This window comes from Periophthalmus magnuspinnatus, chromosome 20 (genome assembly GCF_009829125.3).
Source record: "Periophthalmus magnuspinnatus isolate fPerMag1 chromosome 20, fPerMag1.2.pri, whole genome shotgun sequence".
In the NCBI taxonomy this organism is placed as follows: domain Eukaryota; kingdom Metazoa; phylum Chordata; class Actinopteri; order Gobiiformes; family Gobiidae; genus Periophthalmus; species Periophthalmus magnuspinnatus.
The window spans coordinates 50,635-71,583 of NC_047145.1; the positions used below are offsets into that span (position 1 = coordinate 50,635).

At 41.3% G+C, this 20,949-nt stretch overlaps 1 protein-coding gene across 1 annotated transcript in view; it reads right to left on the reverse strand.

Annotated features, from left to right (window-relative positions):
• Positions 1-5,795: 5,795 nt before the first annotated feature.
• Positions 5,796-20,949, reverse strand: part of prkdc (protein kinase, DNA-activated, catalytic subunit) — a 69,867-nt gene continuing 54,713 nt past the window's right edge. The window contains exons 71-86 of the mRNA XM_055230005.1: positions 20,583-20,773; positions 20,291-20,474; positions 17,989-18,149; positions 17,579-17,790; positions 16,913-17,000; positions 16,345-16,488; positions 15,561-15,768; positions 15,142-15,209; positions 14,472-14,692; positions 12,353-12,445; positions 11,628-11,720; positions 11,436-11,507; positions 10,793-10,994; positions 7,458-7,646; positions 6,369-6,508; positions 5,796-6,016 (exon numbers count right to left, since the gene is read on the reverse strand). Coding sequence (XP_055085980.1) covers positions 5,812-6,016; positions 6,369-6,508; positions 7,458-7,646; positions 10,793-10,994; positions 11,436-11,507; positions 11,628-11,720; positions 12,353-12,445; positions 14,472-14,692; positions 15,142-15,209; positions 15,561-15,768; positions 16,345-16,488; positions 16,913-17,000; positions 17,579-17,790; positions 17,989-18,149; positions 20,291-20,474; positions 20,583-20,773 — 2,471 coding nt within the window. The 3' untranslated portion in view covers positions 5,796-5,811. The remainder of the gene's footprint in view (positions 6,017-6,368; positions 6,509-7,457; positions 7,647-10,792; positions 10,995-11,435; positions 11,508-11,627; positions 11,721-12,352; positions 12,446-14,471; positions 14,693-15,141; positions 15,210-15,560; positions 15,769-16,344; positions 16,489-16,912; positions 17,001-17,578; positions 17,791-17,988; positions 18,150-20,290; positions 20,475-20,582; positions 20,774-20,949) is intronic.

Genomic DNA, 20,949 nt, shown 5'->3' on the forward strand with positions numbered 1-20,949 from the left:
CATACTCCAGACTCTACTTAGTCATATACAAACCTCCCCAGCACTGTCTGAGTTTTATTGATGATTTTACTGAGATGCTTTCAGTCGTATGCACAGACTTTGATGGTTTAGTCATTACAGGTGATTTGAATGTACATGTGGATAATGTGTTTGACAGAAATGCTAAAGAGCTCAGTTCTGTCCTTGAAACCTTTGGTCTGACTCAGCGTGTCACACTCTGGACCTGCTCATTACAAAAGGAGTAAATATTTCAAATGTCAGTGTTGTGGATGTTGCTCTGTCTGATCATTTCAGTGTCTTTTTTGACCTGTCTGTTATTCCTAAACCAGCGGCTGGTCCTGCAGTTGTTCAGAGGAGACACATAAATGATAAAACAGGTGCACTGTTCATGGAAATGATACATTTTGAAAATGTCTCATGTTCTAATGTTGATGATTTGTTGAACTCTGTGACTGAGTGTTTTGAATGTTCTGGACACCATTGCCCCGATGAAGGTTAAAATGGTTAAAGATGAGCAGAAAGCTCCATGGAGGAATGATGACTCGGGGCACAGAAAAGGGAGGAGGGCTCATTATGAGATTTACACAGAAAAGATGCACATGTACAACCACAGTTTATGTAGAACAAGGGGGAGGGATTTTTCTGACATTGTTGGAAGTTGCAGTAACAACTCTCATGTCCTGTTTGCAACAGTAAACAGATGAACCCTTTAAGGACTGAGCACACTATGGACCAGTACAGCTCGCCTAGACTTTTATTATTATTTTTTCTCCATAAAAATCATGTTAAAGGAAGTATCAGAATGTACTGCACTTTTTCATGCAACTACCTCTATTTTACATATCAATCCATATTTTTTCTTTGATGCATTGAATAAATGACTGGGAAAATCCCCGCAGCAACCGCGCTCTCATTCATCACCTTCAAGGGACAATGGAGGCAGATTACTGTAATACCTTTATAGCGAGAAATATAACAGAATTTTGCATCATATGACATGAAAATACTCATACATGTAAACAAAATCATCCAAAAACAAATATGTAGCTTAGTTCAGAACGTTGACCTGATTGAGCAAAACCAATGTGATTTTTGGATTCAGCACATCAAAATTATCCTAAATCAGCTAAAAAATCTTAGACAATAAATTTAGTGTTGACCAGTTTTATCGACCGATCTCAAATCTGCCATTTTTAGGCAAAGTCCTCAAAAAAGTTGTTTACCAACAACTTATTAACTTTCTCCAAATGAACAACTCCTTTGATGTTTTCAGGCTTTCAGGCGGGAACACTATGTGGAGCAAATAATCTTCAGAATTGATATGAAAATGAGACAAATGTCGACTGCTCCCTGCACAAATACAAGGCTGTATTCAAACTGTAAACGGCCTTACTCAGTTTTGTGTGTGTATATACAGTATATATATATATATATATATATATATATATATATATATACACACTGTGTGTGTGTGTATATATATATATATATATATATATATACACACACACACACACAAGTACATGTATACAAAAGTACCTTAATACAGTCTATGTTTTATACCTCCTACTCTTTTACTACACACACTTGAATATTCTCTGAATGTAAAGTTTTCTCTTAATCTGCTCAGTAAAAACAGAGACACAACGAAAGAGCCAAATATTCAAAGACACGAGATTAAAAACAAAATAATTTAAATGTTTTCAACAGACGCTCTGTTATCGGCCCAAAGATCCTGTTTTATATATATATATATATATATATATATATATATATATATATATATATATATATATATATATATATATATATATATATATATATATATATACACAACATATATATATATATATATATACAACATATACAACTTGTACACAAGTACATGTATACAAAAGTGCATGTATACAGAAGTATATATATACAACATATACAAAAGTACATGTATACAACATACACAACATTTAAAACATACATGTACAATATGTACAACATATACAACTTGTACACAAGTACATGTATACAAAAGTGCATGTATACAGAAGTATATATATATACAACATATACAAAACTAAATGTACTTACATATATGCAACTTGTACACAAGTACATGCATACAAAAGTACATATATACAAAAGTACATGCTAATTATTTAAAAATGTGCTTGTTGCTAAATCTGCTGTTTTTATTGTGCAAATAAACAAATAAATATCTTTGTTCTAGGATTAAATCACAATGTAATCATTATTAATGCGCTGATCAAAGTTATAAGAAAAAACATAAAAGTAAAAGTAGTTTTTAAATATGGACAGTTACGTGACACATTTTTCAGGTTTGTTTCATGTTGATCTTGTTTTAAGGAGAAAAGTCTTCAGTCTGTAGAATCTGACACTTTAAACTATAGAGTCTGAATTGGTAAAAGCCGTTTCAGCTTTTTGCTTCTTTGTTTGGGTCACATATAAAGTAATTAATATAGAATAATTTTACGTGTTTTTTATCAGACATGTGGTTTGGCTAACGCTCATTCAAATATTAACTCTTATCCAAATGCAAAAGTGCAGAACTTATTTCACTATCAGCCCCTGTTTTACCTGTGGCCTCATGCTGCTGCCTATTTAAAGACCGAAACAGACAGAAAAAAGAACAATTTACATCTGATATTCACTTTGGCGAGAGCGACAAGGTAATTCCATGTTTTAAATTTCTGCAGTGTGAAGTGTGTCTCAAGGAAAAGTGAAAGAAAACAGGCCACAAAGAAGGTTTGTTAGTCTGGGTCCTGTGGCACAAGATCTGGTCCCATGAACTGAGATGGTTCTGAGACGTTTGAGGTGTTTCTGAAATGTTTTTTTTTTTTAGATGTTTTTGAGATGTTTTTGGTGGCAAGTTACATTTGAGAAACTTAAGATCCAAAAAGCAGTGCCCATCTTAATACGCCTATTGTCTAAATCTCATTTAGGTCATTTAGATCTTGCCATTAGGGGGCGATACATTTTTTTAAAATGATCATATTCTATGATTTCAGTTACATTTGTACAAATGTATCATTTTAATTATTTTATTAAAATCAGAATGAGACTTTGTGTAATTGCTCCATAATAATACTCATTATAATTTGCCTTTGTACTAATCTCAATAATAATTATAATAATCCTCCATTTTGCAATTTTGCATTTTCACAAATCATTTAAAACAACACAAATTAATCAGATTAATTTGATTAATTGTCCAGCTCTAATTAGGGGTAGATCACAAATATGACTGTATCTAGAGTTATGGTTAGTAAAGGGTTTGTACAGAACAGACAGAAAGATCTTTTTCCTCCTGTGTTGTTCTGGAAAACGTCTGGATTATCAGCTTTGCCTGGAACATACACAGATTGTAAAATTAACTGAGAATTGTATATTATTATTCTTACATATGTTTTTTCAGAAATGCTGCATAGAGTGTGGCCCTTGGTGCTGGCCTTGGCCTGTCTCCCCCTGCTGGGCGCTGGAATGCAGCGCAGCCTGTCGATTGAGGAAGAATACCTGGAGGAACAAAGGGATGAAAGAAAAGAGAAGCTCACTTACAATTGGCTGAAGGCTAATAAAGAAAAAATTGTGGAAATAGTTGCTGGTAAAACAGGACCTTTAATCAGCTCAGTCTTACAATTGTCCTTATTGGCCGTTCCAAAAGAAGATACTCTGCAGGGGATAAGGTCTGAACTCACAGCTCTTAATACCAGACTGGACACGTTTTATGAAGAGGTGAAATGGGCCTCAAATGACTTCCAAAAGATTCTCAACAACATAGACGCCGCCTGGTTTAAATACCAGAGATTAAAAACGAATGACGACGCTCTTAAAAGCGCGTTTTGTCCATTCTACGCTCAGTACGCAGGTAGTGCTTCAGTCCTACACAAATTAATTTCTAGCCCAAAAACTGACAGTCTAGCAGATGTGCTTGCAAAAAAGCTAAGATGCCATGAAAAACATTTGGACGATTGGTTTCTGTACGTGAGAAGGCTTTTGTGCCAAGGGAAAGAGATGGATCAAAAGTACTACGAGCTGATGGGGCTGGGTGAGGCCTTCAGAACAACACTCTCTGTTTCTGAGTCAACTATAGAAGAATCAAATTTGGCTTTATTCAAAGCCCAACAGAGATGTATATCCAACAGTGTACTTTACATAAAGAGAGACATATTAGAACATATTAACGACAAAGTAATTCATGAAGACTTAGCCAAAAACATCTACACTTTTCTGACAGACAAGTATAATCGCTACGACTGGCTGGTGGTGGCATTCACAACTCACCTTTCAAACAACAGGGCCAGATTCATGAAGAGACACGTTTTTTCAGGATTCATCGAGATCGAGAGGGGGACCGTTACTGTAGCATTCGCCCGTCAAGTTAAAGGAAATCATGAAGGAACTCAAGACATTATAAAAAAAATCCAGGACAGTTTTAAAACGAAAATGCCGAAGTGTAGAAATGTGGAAGAAAAACTTGAGGAAATGGGTGTTATGGATCACATCACTGCTGTGCACGTGCATCAGAGACACAGAGAAAAACAAGATGATGATGAGGACATACTTGATGTGAGCGCTGTGAGCGGCGAAAACTCAGAGTTCACCGTCACCGGAGAATGTACCAGAAAAAAAGAAATGGCTAAAAACGGTCAGTACACGATCATGATAAAAAGCAAAGAGGAGCGGGAAAATTTAGAACCATGTCAAAAGTTTGACTGTGGGAAGGAAGGGACGTGTGATAAGGCCCCACGCACAAGGATCCCCATGTGTCGCTGCAAAGGTGTGTTTTATGGACCACGCTGTGAGCACCGACATGACTGCCCAAAAGTTACTGACCTTAGAAGTTCAAATAAAGGCTGAACTCGCTTTGGTTCAAATGTAATAAAAATGTGAAAATAACACATTACTGAAACTATTTAACCTGAAATAAACAGTGAGTTTATGTCCCTATACGTGCAACTGTTTTTATTTGAATAATTGTAAATTATGAAAATGTACTCATTATTATGAAGTGTAATATCTGAAGATGCTAATGGCATTTTAAATACACTTAAATACGTCTGCACCGACTTAATGTACAGCCAAAACCAATTTGAACCGAAGCTGATTAAATCTCACATTTCTTCATTTAGACATGGAACTTCTACTGCCCCATATACTGCCCCTGTACTACCCCCTGTACTACCCCTGTACTACCCCCTGTACTACCCCTGTACTACCCCTGTACTACCCCTGTACTACCCCCTGTACTACCCCTGTACTGCCCCTGTACTGCCCCTGTACTACCCCCTGAACTACCCCATGTACTAGTCCCTGTACTACCCCTGTACTGCCCCTGTACTACCCCCTGAACTACCCCCCGTACTGCCCCCTGTACTGCCCCCTGTACTGCCCCCTGTACTGCTCACTTCCTGTTTGGTCACGGTAGGTCTCGGCGGCAGTAGGTCACGGCGGCGGTAGGTCACGGCGGCGGTAGGTCGCCGCGGCAGGTTAGCTCTGTACATTTATATAAAGTCTGTGGTTGTGTCCAGAGGGTTTCGAGGTTCGTGTGGAGCTTTTCCTTTTATCAAAATCATCACAAACATTAAACAGAGACACAGTGAGTTTCACTTTATCTTCATGAAAACGGCAGCAAAACATAAAAAAAACATAAGCATCTGTTTGGTAAAAAACTCGACTGTAGACGTCCAAGTCTTTAACATTTATTCACAAACAAATCACCAAACACATTAAACATAAACAGTATTTATCTTCACTTTAGTACTTTTCTTGATTCTTAACCTCAATAATAATGTGACTTTAGACCCAGGGCTCCCAGCCGACCCACACTCTGCCCAGGACGTTAGGGTCCGTGGCCTGGTCTAAGAGACAGTCCACCTGTTTCTCCACTGACAGAGCTTCAGCCGGGACGTCCGCTCGCACGTTCACTCCTCTGGTACCGATGGCCACAGACTGCAGGCCCTGGAACGCTGGGTCCTTCTCGAATCCCAGTTTAAGCTCCTCACTGAAAAAACCCCAAACAAACTATTATATAAAAATAAAATCAAAGTTACTGGAAAACAACCTGAAACAAAATGGCTTCCAGAGCATTATTCAGCATTTTTTTTAAAGCCAATGCAAAGGTCAAAGGTAAAGGGTCATTGGTCCTTTAGCTAACCTTAAAGTGCATGGATTTTTATGTTTGTACCTAAAATATTTGTGAGAAAACTGCAAAGATTTTTTTTTATTTACAAACATGATAATTCAAAATAAATTAGCTATAAATTCTGCAAATATTGAGATGTTGAAATAATGACATTTTAAACTCTCCCATTCGTAAACATTCAAATACTTTAGAAAAACCTTTTGAACATTACCTTGTGACAGCAGCTGGGTTAGCGCCCTCTAGCTTCCTCCTGGCGAAGTTCACCTTCTGAAGGGGGTACCAGTTGATTTCTTTGGTGTCCACCTCTTTGGTCCATGTTCCTCCCTTCTTCAGTTGCTTCCGCTCAAAGTTCTGTGTCAAAATAAATAGATTTATTAAAGACAACTCAAAAGCTTAAAGAGGCGTTATAAAGAGAGTTATTTAACCCCAACTGGTGCAAAGAGTCGCTTCTCATTTCTTAAACAACCAAAAGACACATCCCACACCCATGGAAAAGATGAGTCTGTTTGAGAAGGGTCAAATCATCGGCGTCAAGCAGAGAAAACATCTGAGGAGATTGTCTGTGTGTCCCTCAGTCGTCCAGGTCCAGACTAAAAGACGAAGTTTAAATCTGTCACTGGACAAATTGTTGTAGGAGTGAAGACGTTTGGCTGCTCGTCCAAACGTCTTCACTCCTACAACGACAGATTTAAACTTCGTCTTTTGTTATCTAAGGAGATCGGGTTAAGACCTGACCAAGGCGTTATTAAAAACTGGAAGGATAGTGGGGACCATTGTCTTCGAGGAAAAACATCCTGAATGATCGTGATCGGTGACACTTAAACGTTTGGTGACATCAAATAGAAGAAAAAACAACAGTAGAACTCAGAGCTGTGTTTAATAGTGAAAGTAAGAGCATTTTTAAAGGTGGTCCAAAAAATATTAGAGTGTGTGGCTTTTATTTTATTTTATTTTTTTAGGCCAGGCAGCGTATTTCTGGTTATGTCCCACCTGTTTATGTCACATGATCCATCAAAAAAAATGTCTTCCTCTACACAGATCTAACCCGTAACATGATCTAGTGCTGTCACATTAATGCCATACTGTGGAAAATAACATCTCCATGGAGACGAGGGGCAGACGCTCTAAAAAGTAAGTTCTACATATATGTGGCGTGTCAAAAGACGAAGGTAAAATCTGTTTTTGTAGGAGTGAAGAGGTTTGTCAGACAAACCTCTTCACTCCTACAAATAATCCTGGTTATAATTTCCTTAAATAAATGTGTTTTTTTCTGTAAACCTTCTTCAAACGGAGCTGGTACCTTCCAGTCCAGTGACGGCTCTTTGACAAACACATCCATGGTGTTCAGGAGCAGGTCTGGTTCTGCTCTGAAGGCTCTGAGTGAATGGACCATGATGCTCTGGATCAAACCCGACTCCTGCAGAGGCTCCATCAGCTTCACAAACTGCTGCGTCAATCGAAACGGCATGAGCTCCGGCACCGGCAGAAACTGAAGCAAGAAACATGTGAAAGTGAAGCAAGACACATGTGAAGAGAAATACAGAGGGTAAGCTAACACTGTTTAAAAACATTCAATCGGACTACGCAAACAGGTAAAATGACCAATAGAGGGCAGCAGTGATGCCCTTTTGAAACACTGACTAACTTATTAAAGGATAAAGTTACACTGTGTAACTTTTCTGGTGGAGGGTAGATCACCTGTTTGTCTCCGTGGAGCATTAACCTCCTGAGACCTGAGCTCAGTTGTGGCTTTATTTATTTCTCTTTGTTATTTGGGCCGATTGGACCTGATGAGTCTAAACACAAAGAATGATCTTTTTACATTATGTAGTTTCTGAGAAAAATTATGTAAAACAAATGTCCTCATATGTGGAGATTTTAATCATTTTGATAAAACATTTGAATAATGATTTACAAAAACTATTTATTAAGACCCTGAACACAGCAACATTTGTCCTGAGTAAAAACAAAATGAGAAACAACAATTGTGCCTCTTGGAACAAAGTGTCTCATGTGAAGAGACAGGAGCAGGAAGAAAAAAACTGAAGCCGCAAGCGGCATCGAACGGCCCTCGCAGGCCGTGCTTCGCACTCGGCCGACCCAGCACTCCCTGTGGGTGGCGCTGACGTGCCACTTGTCCCTTCTTTATTGGGGCTTTGGACTCCATTTGGCACCAAACAAGTGAAAAGCATCGGAAGTGCTGTTTTTCCAGGCATCGCCATGGCAACACCGTGCAAAATACAAACTTGGCCCCCGACTTTTTTGACTGGGACAACCTGAAGAATCACTGTGCCAAATTTTATGTTCGTTGTTGACGGTAATAAGTCATTGTAAGACTTTGACATGTATGAAAATTAGTCCATTTTCCCATTAGGATAACATGGGCTGTTTTGTGCATCGCCATGGCAACCCATTGAAAAATATGACATGGGTCCAGTTGACTTTTTTCATCAGGATGACATGAAGAGTCATTGTGGCAATTTTGACAATATTCCATGAAACTAATGTTTTTCTGATGAATGGATAAATGTGGGAGGTTTCCCATTAGGATAACATTGGCAGTTTGTCACATCGCCATGGCAACACGGAGCAAAAAAACACATGGGTCTGATTGACTTTATTGATTGGGATGACCCAATGGAATTTGGAAACATTTGGAAAAACTAAATTTTCAGCCTTCCATACAAATTTATTTGTTAGTCTGTAGGGGGCGCTATCGTGCCAAATTTATTTCTTTCACAAAGAGTAGAATTAGGCACGAAAGTTTTACAACTGAATCGAATTTGAGCCAAATCGGACTTTGCATGCGCAAACGGGAGCAAATTTTGCCTTTTGAAAATTGCAAAAATTCCGATAGAATTTTGCGGCTTCGCCGCACGGAAACCGTAATAGGGATCATCATAAATTGGATAACTTTTGATGCCCCACTTGTCTAGATGGTGTACAGTGATTTTCAGCTCTGCAGGTGAAGTGCCTCCAGAGGAGTTGACGAAAATGCGATGTCAGCGAAGTCGGCATTTTGGAATTTTCAATCCAAGATGGCCGACTTCCGGTGTGTCAGGGGGCGTGGCCATAATAATATTTTTTTTTTGGTATCACTTGAAGAATGCGTGTACCAAATTTCGTGGCTATATGAAAAAGTTGACGTCGACGTCTCCCATTGACGTCAAAAATTTGACTTTTGCAGGGGGCGCTGTCGCGCCATTTTTTTATGTCCAATGATGCACCACATAAAAAAATAAATTTTTCGCCAGACCTGAATTTTGGGCAAAATTTGGTGAGTTTTTGAATATGTTCAGGGGGCCAAATTACTGCTCAAAGAGCAGAAGAACAAAAAATTAAAGCCGCAAGCGGCATCGAACGGCCCTCACGAGCCGTGCTTCGCACTCGGCCGACCCGGCACTCCCTGTGGGTGGCGCTGACGCGCCACTTGTCCCTTTTTTATTGCGACTTTGGGCTGCACTTGTCACCAAACAAGTCAAAACACAGTGCAAGGATGCACAAAATGGCGAAATTTTGGTTTTTCCAGGCATCGCCATGGCAACACTGTGCAAAATACAAACTTGGCCCCAAAATACAAACTTGGCCCCATTGACTCAATGTTGACGCTGACATGCTAGCAAGAACAAATATGCATGTCCCATGCCTACGGCATGGGTTGCTAGGACACAGGAGTCTGTGCAGGGGGCGGTGCTGCCACGAAGTTGCGCGCAAAGTAATAGGCCCTGTATGGGCTCGGGCCTAATAAACAAAAATAATAATAATTTGAGCAAAAACAATATATCCGATAACATTACAATGACATATTATACATTTTTTGAAAGCTCTCAACCTTCCCCACGTCACCATGGGGTCAATGGCGATTGACGGGCGCGTCAGCGCCCTTCATTTGCCATGACGTCGGGGTCCACCATTGACCTCCCATTGACTTCCATTCATTTTAGCAGTAATAAAAATAGCCCTTGCCTGCGGCATGGGGGCTTGGATAGGGCTCGATGTCAGGAGTGTGTTTGGGGACATGAGCGCTTCGCGCTCCGTCAGCTTCAACATTGACTCAATGGATGAAGCCCATTGAGTCAATGTTGACATGCTAGCAAGAACAAGTATGCATGTCCCATTGAGTCAATGGGCGAAGTCAATGTTGACGCTGACATGCTAGCAACAACAAATAACAAGGTTGCTAGGACACAGGAGTCTGTGCACGGTGCGGTGCTGCCACAAATTTGTGAAAACAGTCGCCCATGCACTCATCATTGCGGAAGCAATAGGCCCTACGCCCTGTAGGGGCTCGGGCCTAAAAATTAAAATAAAATATTCTAAACATTCTAAACTGTTAAAAAATGAATATATATTTAATATTTTTGCGTTGTGGCTGTTCTTCTAAAAGTTTGCATTGTGGCCTAGACAACTCAAAATGTGTTGTCCACATCTGAGGACGCCAGGTCTCAGGAGGTTAATATTACGTGTTTTTATTCTTCAAAAATACTTTGCAAAATGTGCATTCTTACCATAAAACGTGTTTCCTCTTCACACACAGACCTGGAGTTGTTTTGTTTCATTCACACGTTTAACACACAAACCTGCAGATTTATCCTGAGTTCTTCTCTCAAACTGAAAAAAGATCAAATGTCTGACCTGCGTCGCCGACCCAAAGGCGTGTCCAAAGTCGATCCCGATCACGCCTCCCGTCTCTGTGTTGATCATAAAGTTTGAAAGATGCCGGTCCCCGATCCCCAGCACCCAGTGACTCACACAGAGCAGAGCGTGAGAGCTGATGAAGTGAGACCTCAAGGACAGGTACGCCTCAGGCCCGTGGCACATCTTTAGAAACGCTCTCCTAAAACACAACAATACTCGATTTCAACATTAAGGAACAGACCTGATACTCGATACCGATCCCAATACCACAAAGAGAGTAAAAACATTCTTTCTTTAGGCACTTCCACATTAAATGTTGGTCTATTCCCATGTGTTTTATATCTGTGTAATCCTCCAGTAGGTTCATAGTGGTCCATGGATGTAGTACTTAGGTATAGTACTTAGTTGTAGTACTTAGTCTATGTGTCTGATACTGAGATGCAGAGAAAGATCTTTTTTTTTTAAACAGATTCAGGAAAGGTTCATTTCTGTGAATAGGACATTTTTAGTATCAATACCCGCTCAAACGAGTATCTAGTTTTGATACTAGTTTTAATATATATTAGTATCAGATTTTCGATCCTTTGCCCGACTCGTCCCATAAACTTGACAAACACGGCTGAATATAAAATGTAGTTACTTGAGTAAATCATGAGGCACCAGCTGCAGCACTTTATGGAAGTTCTTCACCACATCAGAGCGACTGGCTTTTCTAACAAAGAACACATATTATTATTATTATTATACATCTTATTAAATATGATATTATACATGTTATTATATGTTATTGTAGTTTCAATAGTATCATGAGCTCAGAGCACACGTCACTCACCTGTACGCGATGCTGTAATGCGCCAAAGGACTCGCCCTTTTATCATATTTTTGAGCCACACTGGAGAGAAAGTCGGTGTAAGCGTCCCAGGGTCTGCAAATGAGACAACAATGAGAATAACAGTTTTACCTGTTCAATAGTTAAAAGACGAGGTATTTTACTTCTGTGGGGTATTAAAGAGGTTACCCTTTTTTTGAAAATGCTACAATCGCCCAAAACAATGCAGATGTATAATGTATAAACTTCACTTTTGTTTTTGACACTCTGAGTCTCTCCTCCCTTTGCTCTCTGTGCTAGGCCCTCCCCCTTCAGAGCACTATCACAACACAATCAGCTGCATCCCACTAATGAAACTACTGCACATCACACCAGGTTTGTCACGTCGTAGTGCACTGTTTTTATCATATTTTTGTATATTTATGGAGAATTATGGTGTGGAGCATGGGTGATGTAGGATTGTGGGCGGAGCCTCGTACAGGCTTGTACTCCTAACCATAAGGAGGGTTTGAATAGGGCCCAGGAGAGATCACTAGATTACTCAAACATGGATGGATGACAACATGGTAGGAAAAAACGAAACAAATAAAAAAAAAATGTTTTGCATAACACACCCCCTTTAAGTTCAAATTCAGATTTAAACAGATGTATTTTGACTTTGGAACAGAATTTGAAGTTTAACTAAATGCTTTTTTTTTTTTTTTTTTCAAATACTTTATAAATTTTACCTTCTGGCTGTTTTTTGTTCCTTGTCTGTCATTGTGTTGGTTAAAAAGTCCTTCAGAGTGCAGGTGTTTTCCATCCACTCAATGAGTCCGATTCTGCACAAATCAACAAAGAGAATTCAAACCAGTCGACCTCCATCACAATAACATGAAATAACATGAAATAACATAAAAACATGAAATAACATAAAAAAAAACATGAAATAACATGAAAAAACATATGAAATAAAATATGAAGTAACCTATGAAATAACATGACAAAGACCGGCCTGTGCACTGCCTGGATTGATTACAAAAAGCCTACGACTCAGTGCCACACACGGATCACTGAATAGAGCTGTACAACATCAACAAGACTCTAAGAGCCTTCAACTCCATGAGGTTGTGAAAAACCACCCTTGAGGCCAAAGGCCATTTACACAAGTGACCATCAAATGTGACATATACCAAGGAGACGCACTGTCCCCACTCTTGTTCTGCATAGGTCTGAATCCTCTCAGCCAAATCATCAACAACACTGGCTATGGATATGACTCAGGAACAGGACCAGCATCAGTCACCTCCTCTACATGGACGACATCAAACTGTACGTTAAGAATGAAACATCGACACAGATCCACACCACCAGGATCTACAGCACAGACACTGGAAAGTCATTCAGGCTTGAGAAGTGTAGCCGGATGGTGACAAAGAGAGATAGTCCACACAGAAGGGGCCTCGCTCCCAGAAGGAACAATAGCAGACACTGAGGACAGTTACAAGGACCTTGGTGTCTCACAGGCAAATGGCAACAAGAGGAAACAAGGAAAACAGCCACGGCCAAATACCTCAGACAAGTAAGACAAGTCCTAATGAGTCAGCTCAATGGAACAAGACCCAGGCAATAAACAGCTACGCCCCGTCAGTAATCAGATACCCGGCAGTCCACTATGAAACATTCAAGATCCAAGTACATCAAAGACAAGGCCCCAACAGACGACGTGCTCAGTGTCTCAGACAGTGGAGCGCAGAGGAAGAGGTGCTGGAGGAATCATCACGGAAGGACACGCCCCTGCACGGGACGTACCACGGGAACAGAACTGAAGTGGCTCATATCAAGAAGAGAGCTGGACTGAAGGACAAAGGCTCATCCTGGAGCACAGGAGCCTTGAGAACCATAGCGAGGCCCAGATCTACCACACCAGACAAGACCCAAGGTGTAGGCTGCAAAGAGGCCCCTGAGACAATCCAGCTCATAACTGCAGGTGTAAGACAAAGCAAACATGGAGCGGCATAACCAAGAGGAGCCATAGTGTACAGAAACATCTGTGCAGAGTACAGACTGGAGACCCTGAGGTCAAGGTGGGAAACACCTCCAAAGGTCATGGACAATGATGGAGCTAAGATCCTGTGGGACTTCAGATACAGACTGACAGAATGAACCAACCGGACACTGTGGAGGTGGAGAAACAACAGAGCAAAGACGTTGGACATCACAGAACCAAGTGAACATCAGGAAAAAGAAACATGAGAAACTAGAGAAATACCAGGGGCTCAAAGAAGATCTGGAGAAGGCCTGGAAGGTGAAGGCATCAGTGGAGCCCGTGGTCATCAGACACTTGGGGCAGTGACCCCCAAACTGGAGGAGGCTACAGCAGATCCCAGGAAAAACATCAGACAACTCAGTCCAGAAAAGTGCAGGAACAGCAAAGATACTCTAGAACCCTCAAGCTCCCAGGGCTCTGATAGTGGAGTGTGGAAAAAGAGGGGATGAGACCACCCGCGGAGTGTGAGGAGATTATATATATGTATATATATATATATATATATATATATATATATATATATATATATATATATATATATATATATATATATATATATATATATATATATATATATATATATATATATATATATATATATATATATATATATATATGAGCTGTCACAGGTGCTTTAAAACACAATGAAGTGGATCTGATTCAGCGTGAGTGTGTGACCACAGCCACTGTTAAGGGTAAAAAGGGTCGAAAATGACTGAAATTCCTTATTTCTTAATTGTTTTTTTATTTTTAAAGAAACAGCACAAATTAATGAACATAAAAAAGTAAATATGTACAAATTATAATCCAACAATGACCTTGTATTAATGGGGATGACTTGATACGTGCGGAGCTGCAGGCCTCGCCGTGTGCACGCCGAGTCATGGCTGAGGACGATGTTCATCACGCCGAAGAGCTGCTCGATGCGCTGGTCCTGCCTCAGATCCTCTCCTCCCTTCACCAGAAACGGGTGGTCCCTCTCATCGTCCCCCCGGATGATCAGACGCTTGGGGCGACGCAGAGAAGACATGACTTTAACCTTTAAGAAAAAAGAAAGTCATTTACAGTTACAAAGAAGGCGGAGTGATCACATGACAAAGGGCGGACTCCGCACCAACATTGACCCCAGGACTATTCAGTAAGTCATATTAATAATTTAAAACATTTAAATTTTCAAAACACAATAGTATTTCTAATAATGTGATTCTGACGAAACTGAAGGTCCAACTTTCCCCCAGTATCAAGAACTGGAACAAATTAACAATAATCATAATAATAACAGATGTAGTGTCACATTATTATCTGCGTTGATACATTTCTCTGCCCAGTTTTACATTTATAGAACAAAACCTTAAAATTTTGTTCTTTTACAGTTTTATCAAATTATAATTTAATATTTAATATTTATTGTCTATTATTATTGTTATTATTATTATTACTATAGCCACATGTAAACAGTGTTAAATTAGTGATAAAAATGCTGCTCACCCTTTCATCAAACCCAGTTATTTTGGCGTGATATTCGGGTAAAGGTTTAGACCTGCCGTCGTACTGTCCTGTATGAAAAACAACATTAAGGTCAAGTCTGGACATGCTGTCCAGCAGTTTGGACAAAAAACATTTGAACAGACAAGAAACAGAGAAACAATAATATTAAAATGAAACTACACCAGTGACACTAAACCCTAAAGCAGATTATTCCCAAACCTGTTCTAAATCTACAACATCGTTAAAAACATTTTTGAATCTGTAATGAACCAAATAATGTTTATCTACAGCTCAAATCTAATCGTACAAACAAAAAAACAGCAAATAAAAGTACAACAAAAAAAGTATCCATGATAAAAACTGAAACCCAAAAATATTAGCTAATACGATTATTATTTTATCATTTATTTGACACAAACCAGGGATCTCCAGCTCGTCGCTGAGGGGTCCTCGTTTAAAGCTGCTCAGCCAGGGGGAGTACTCTTTCAGGTTGCCAGGTTCCTTCTGAAATGTTTTCATGGACGTGGCCAGATCATCCACTTCCTTCACAAAACTTTTATCTTTTCTCTTCTCAAACAGTTTACTGCCGTTAGCGCCGAACAAACGCTCCACGTCTTTGGCAAATTTCTGAGAAGGATATAAGTAATAAACATGATTTTAAGAGGTAGTAGTGTCCAGTTCACAGATTTTTATTTTTTCTCTTACCATTTATCATCCCTGGACGAGGGATTATACAGGATTATGAGGGATTATACAGAGGGATTATACAGACATATTTTACTAACATATTGTTTTTGGTTTTAAAATTGCTTAAATACAAACTTATATTTTAAAAATCACATCTTCAAATCATCTCGCTGCCTGTGACGCTCGAGGCCTTGTGATACTCTTTTGGAATTTTTTGGAGCAGAGTTCAGTTTTTGAAATAAAATGTTTTTCTTAAATTCTGCAGATTAAACCTAACTAGAAACAACATGGTTGTCAATCAAAGAGTTGGTTTATGCCATTTTTGCCATAGTCCAGAATAATTGACACTTTTGACACAGCCTCAAACAATATTTGCCAAACTAACTACTACTGGATTACATTTTGCTAATATTAAGAGCAAATCGTCCAAATAATAATAATAATAAAAATAATAATGCTTATAATTATAATAATAATTATTATTACATACACAACTTCTGTATCCACTGTACAAACCTGGATAAACTTGCGTCTGAAGGCCCCGTGTCTTTGTGTGTTTTGATTTCCAAGTGAAGAGAACATTTCTTTGTAGAGTCCATCCATTTGCTTCTTATTAAAACCTGATTTGTCCAGTTGATTTTTCACACTGTCCCACCAGTCCTACGGACGACATAAGAGATCACATGACACCGACGTACGCCGTGATCACATGACACCGACGTACGGCGTGATCACATGACACCGACGTACGGCGTGATCACATGACACCGACGTACGGCGTGATCACATGACACCGACGTACGGCGTGATCACATGACACCGACGTACGGCGTGATCACATGACACCGACGTACGGCGTGATCACATGACACCGACGTACGGCGTGATCACATGACACCGACGTACGGCGTGATCACATGACACCGACGTACGGCGTGATCACATGACACCGACGTACGGCGTGATCACATGACACCGACGTACGGCGTGATCACATGACACGACGTACGCCGTGATCACATGACACCGACGTACGCCGTGATCACATGACAACGTCAGACTTTATTATTCACAAAATCATTACCTTGAAAATCATGTCTGGATTTGTGAGCTGCTGCAGCGCCTCCACAAATTCTTTCACAGCTCCACCCTCGTCCAGTTTAGTCTTCAGCCTGGAGCACACACCGGCACAATCCTTTTTATATTCACTACATTAACATTTTGTATTACAGCACATGTAAAATGGTAAAAACGGTAAAAATTGTTTCATATGTTCACACATAGAAGAATGTTGTCATGTTGCAGTTCTTTTATCACCAAAAAAATGATCAAAACTTGTTGTGTTTTTGTTAAAAATCTACTTCAAATGTCTGCACTGTTTAGGGCTGTGATCCTTTTGTCCTCAAGTCGATTAATTGGTCAATTAATTAGTCGTTTACTTTATTTATGTTATAATTTGTGACAGCAGAAAGGAGCGGGTAGTGAGTTAGGTGAAGATAATCTATTTTTACATATAAATACAGTGTTTCCTTTTACTGTTTTTCTACTTAAATAGTAGTTTTTGCATGAGCTCCCCCTGCAGGTGTCGTCTTGTGAGTGCAGTTTGGGTCAGAGGCACAACAGCACGTGTCTGTAGTGAAGTACAGAGCTCGTTATTAAACACATTAGAACTGTACTGATGCATTTCTAAATGAAACATGAGGAAGACGTCACACTGACATTTTAAAAACATTATTATTATTTAATTTACCTATTGACAAACTGGCGGTGCTGGTGTCCTGTCGCAGACTCTTCAAACTGGAAGCTCTCACTGCTGATCATGAGGGCGTAGACCAAGGCCTGAGGATACGACCTCGCAATCTGCTCTACGCAATGTTGAACCGCCACCGCCTCCGGTTTGTCCAAAAGAGCCACCATCTGACTGATCCAGCCAATCAGCATCCAGCACGGCACTGACATCATCTTATATAGAAAGAGATTTCGATTTAGCGTCACAGCCACACGGTTTAGTGGCACGTGATGTTTTTGTGTTGATGTGAAGCGGCCTGTTATAATAACTGTAGTTTTATAGTTACAGTATAATTTACTGCAGGTTTTACAGATTTCAGGGACAAAATGATCACATCATAAAAGCCTTGTGTTTCAGTGATGTTTCAGCACCTCTTTGGTCATGAGGTCCAGTGTTTCAGACGGATACAGTTCAATGATCTGCAGCAGACGTGGAAACTTCAGACGAGCTTCTTCAGAGTTCAGTTTTAGAGCTTTTAACATGTTCTGAACGATGTGAGCGGAGAGAGCTGCCAGGTCTGGGAACCGGCTCTCTGTACAAAAAACGACAAAGCAGGACACTAGCTCAGTTACAGGCGTACGGATTTTTACTGGTTTATGCAGATTTTTAAAACTCGTTTTCAAAACTAAAGACAAAGTGATACCACATTATTCAGGAGTAAATAGTGTCGTTATTGTACTTCAGACACTTTCAGCCTCTGAATCATTCTTAATATTTCATTTGTTTATTATTAATTCAGTCTTTGTTCATGCTTTATTGATGCCTACGCAGCTGATGTCATCAACATTCCCTGGGAATGTTATGCTAACTGTAGGCACTACTCTGTCTGAAGCTCTTAATCTGAACTTTATTTTAACACAGAGCTGATTTATCTGAACTCCAACAGCTGAGCTGATTTGTGCAGTTAAGTTCCTCTCAAATAATATTACAGTCACAATCTAGGTAGCATTAGCATTAGCATTAGCATTAGCATACAGTTGTTCAGTCTTAAACAGGACCATGAGCTCTGATCGACCACAGGCTCCTGAAAAGGTGCTCTTTACGTCACTTTTGTGTTGAGTTATTTTTTTAAACAGTGTTTCTAGTGCGGGCATTACGTCTCCATGGTAAGTGCAGAACATTCCACCATAGAGATACATGTAGAACACCCTCAGTGTGACATCACACATAATAAGGCTGGTTAAGGTGTAGTTATGATAAAGTGCGCTCTCCCTCTGCTCCTCCTCTCGTCGTTTATCAACCACACTCTCACCGCTCTCCCTCTGCTCCTCCTCTGCTCCTCCTCTGCTCTCCCTCTGCTCCTCCTCTCGTCGTTTATCAACCACACTCTCACCGCTCTCCCTCTGCTCCTCCTCTGCTCCTCCTCTGCTCCTCCTCTGCTCTCCCTCTGCTCTCCCTCTGCTCTCCCTCTGCTCCTCCTCTCGTCGTTTATCAAACACACTCTCACCGCTCTCCCTCTGCTCTCCCTCTGCTCCTCCTCTGCTCCTCCTCTGCTCCTCCTCTGCTCCTCCTCTCGTCGTTTATCAACCACACTCTCACCGCTCTCCCTCTGCTCCTCCTCTGCTCCTCCTCTGCTCCTCCTCTGCTCTCCCTCTGCTCCTCCTCTCGTCGTTTATCAAACACACTCTCACCGCTCTCCCTCTGCTCCTCCTCTGCTCTCCCTCTGCTCCTCCTCTCGTCGTTTATCAAACACACTCTCACCGCTCTCCCTCTGCTCCTCCTCTGCTCCTCCTCTGCTCCTCCTCTCATCATTTATCAAACACACTCTCACCGCTCTCCCTCTGCTCCTCCTCTGCTCCTCCTCTGCTCTCCCTCTGCTCTCCCTCTGCTCCTCCTCTCGTCGTTTATCAAACACACTCTCACCGCTCTCCCTCTGCTCCTCCTCTGCTCCTCCTCTGCTCTCCCTCTGCTCCTCCTCTCGTCGTTTATCAAACACACTCTCACCGCTCTCCCTCTGCTCCTCCTCTGCTCCTCCTCTGCTCCTCCTCTCGTCGTTTATCAAACACACTCTCACCGCTCTCCCTCTGCTCCTCCTCTGCTCTCCCTCTGCTCCTCCTCTCGTCGTTTATCAAACACACTCTCACCGCTCTCCCTCTGCTCCTCCTCTGCTCCTCCTCTGCTCCTCCTCTGCTCCTCCTCTCATCATTTATCAAACACACTCTCACCGCTCTCCCTCTGCTCCTCCTCTGCTCCTCCTCTGCTCCTCCTCTCGTCGTTTATCAAACACACTCTCACCGCTCTCCCTCTGCTCCTCCTCTGCTCCTCCTCTGCTCCTCCTCTGCTCTCCCTCTGCTCCTCCTCTCGTCGTTTATCAACCACACTCTCACCGCTCTCCCTCTGCTCCTCCTCTGCTCCTCCTCTGCTCCTCCTCTGCTCTCCCTCTGCTCTCCCTCTGCTCCTCCTCTCGTCGTTTATCAAACACACTCTCACCGCTCTCCCTCTGCTCCTCCTCTGCTCTCCCTCTGCTCCTCCTCTCGTCGTTTATCAAACACACTCTCACCGCTCTCCCTCTGCTCCTCCTCTGCTCCTCCTCTGCTCCTCCTCTGCTCCTCCTCTGCTCCTCCTCTCATCATTTATCAAACACACTCTCACCGCTCTCCCTCTGCTCCTCCTCTGCTCCTCCTCTGCTCCTCCTCTGCTCCTCCTCTCGTCGTTTATCAAACACACTCTCACCGCTCTCCCTCTGCTCCTCCTCTCGTAGTCGTTTATCACAGAAGTTGGCCAGAGCCATGAAGGTCTCGATGAGGCTGGCAGGCTCCACACAGTCCTGATCATAAGACTGCAGCTCCTCCTCGGCTTTTCTGGCGCCTTCACAGAACAACCTCAAGGCCTGCAGATGTAGACCCACCTCTACATTCTGCAAATAATCATAGACAAGACAAGACAAACTATATATGCCAAAGTTTGACAGCAGAATAAACCGCACTGTGCTCCCACACTACACATATAAGAATGCTCCGTTTACCTCTGGATCTTCAGGCCATGTTTTTCCTGACAGTCTCACCACCTTTTTGGCTTTATCTGTTTCAATCGTGCCTAAAACAGAGCGACTGGAGCCCACAGCGGTGGCTATGATGTGGAACGACGCCCCCTGGAGGAGTTTCTGATTTCTGAAAACTTTAGCTGAAGCACTTTGGACTTCAGGCTGGAGGTCCTCTGGAAAAATAAATGGAGTTGATATGATTAAGAGATTCAGGAGCAGGACCACGCTTTAACCTCCTGCTCCACAGCCGAACCACAGCTCAGCCACGCCTCTTTTTACACACAAGCCCCGTTTATAGGAGCCTATCCCAGCAACACCAAAGACCTCATGTCTACAGAGAGGAGGGGTC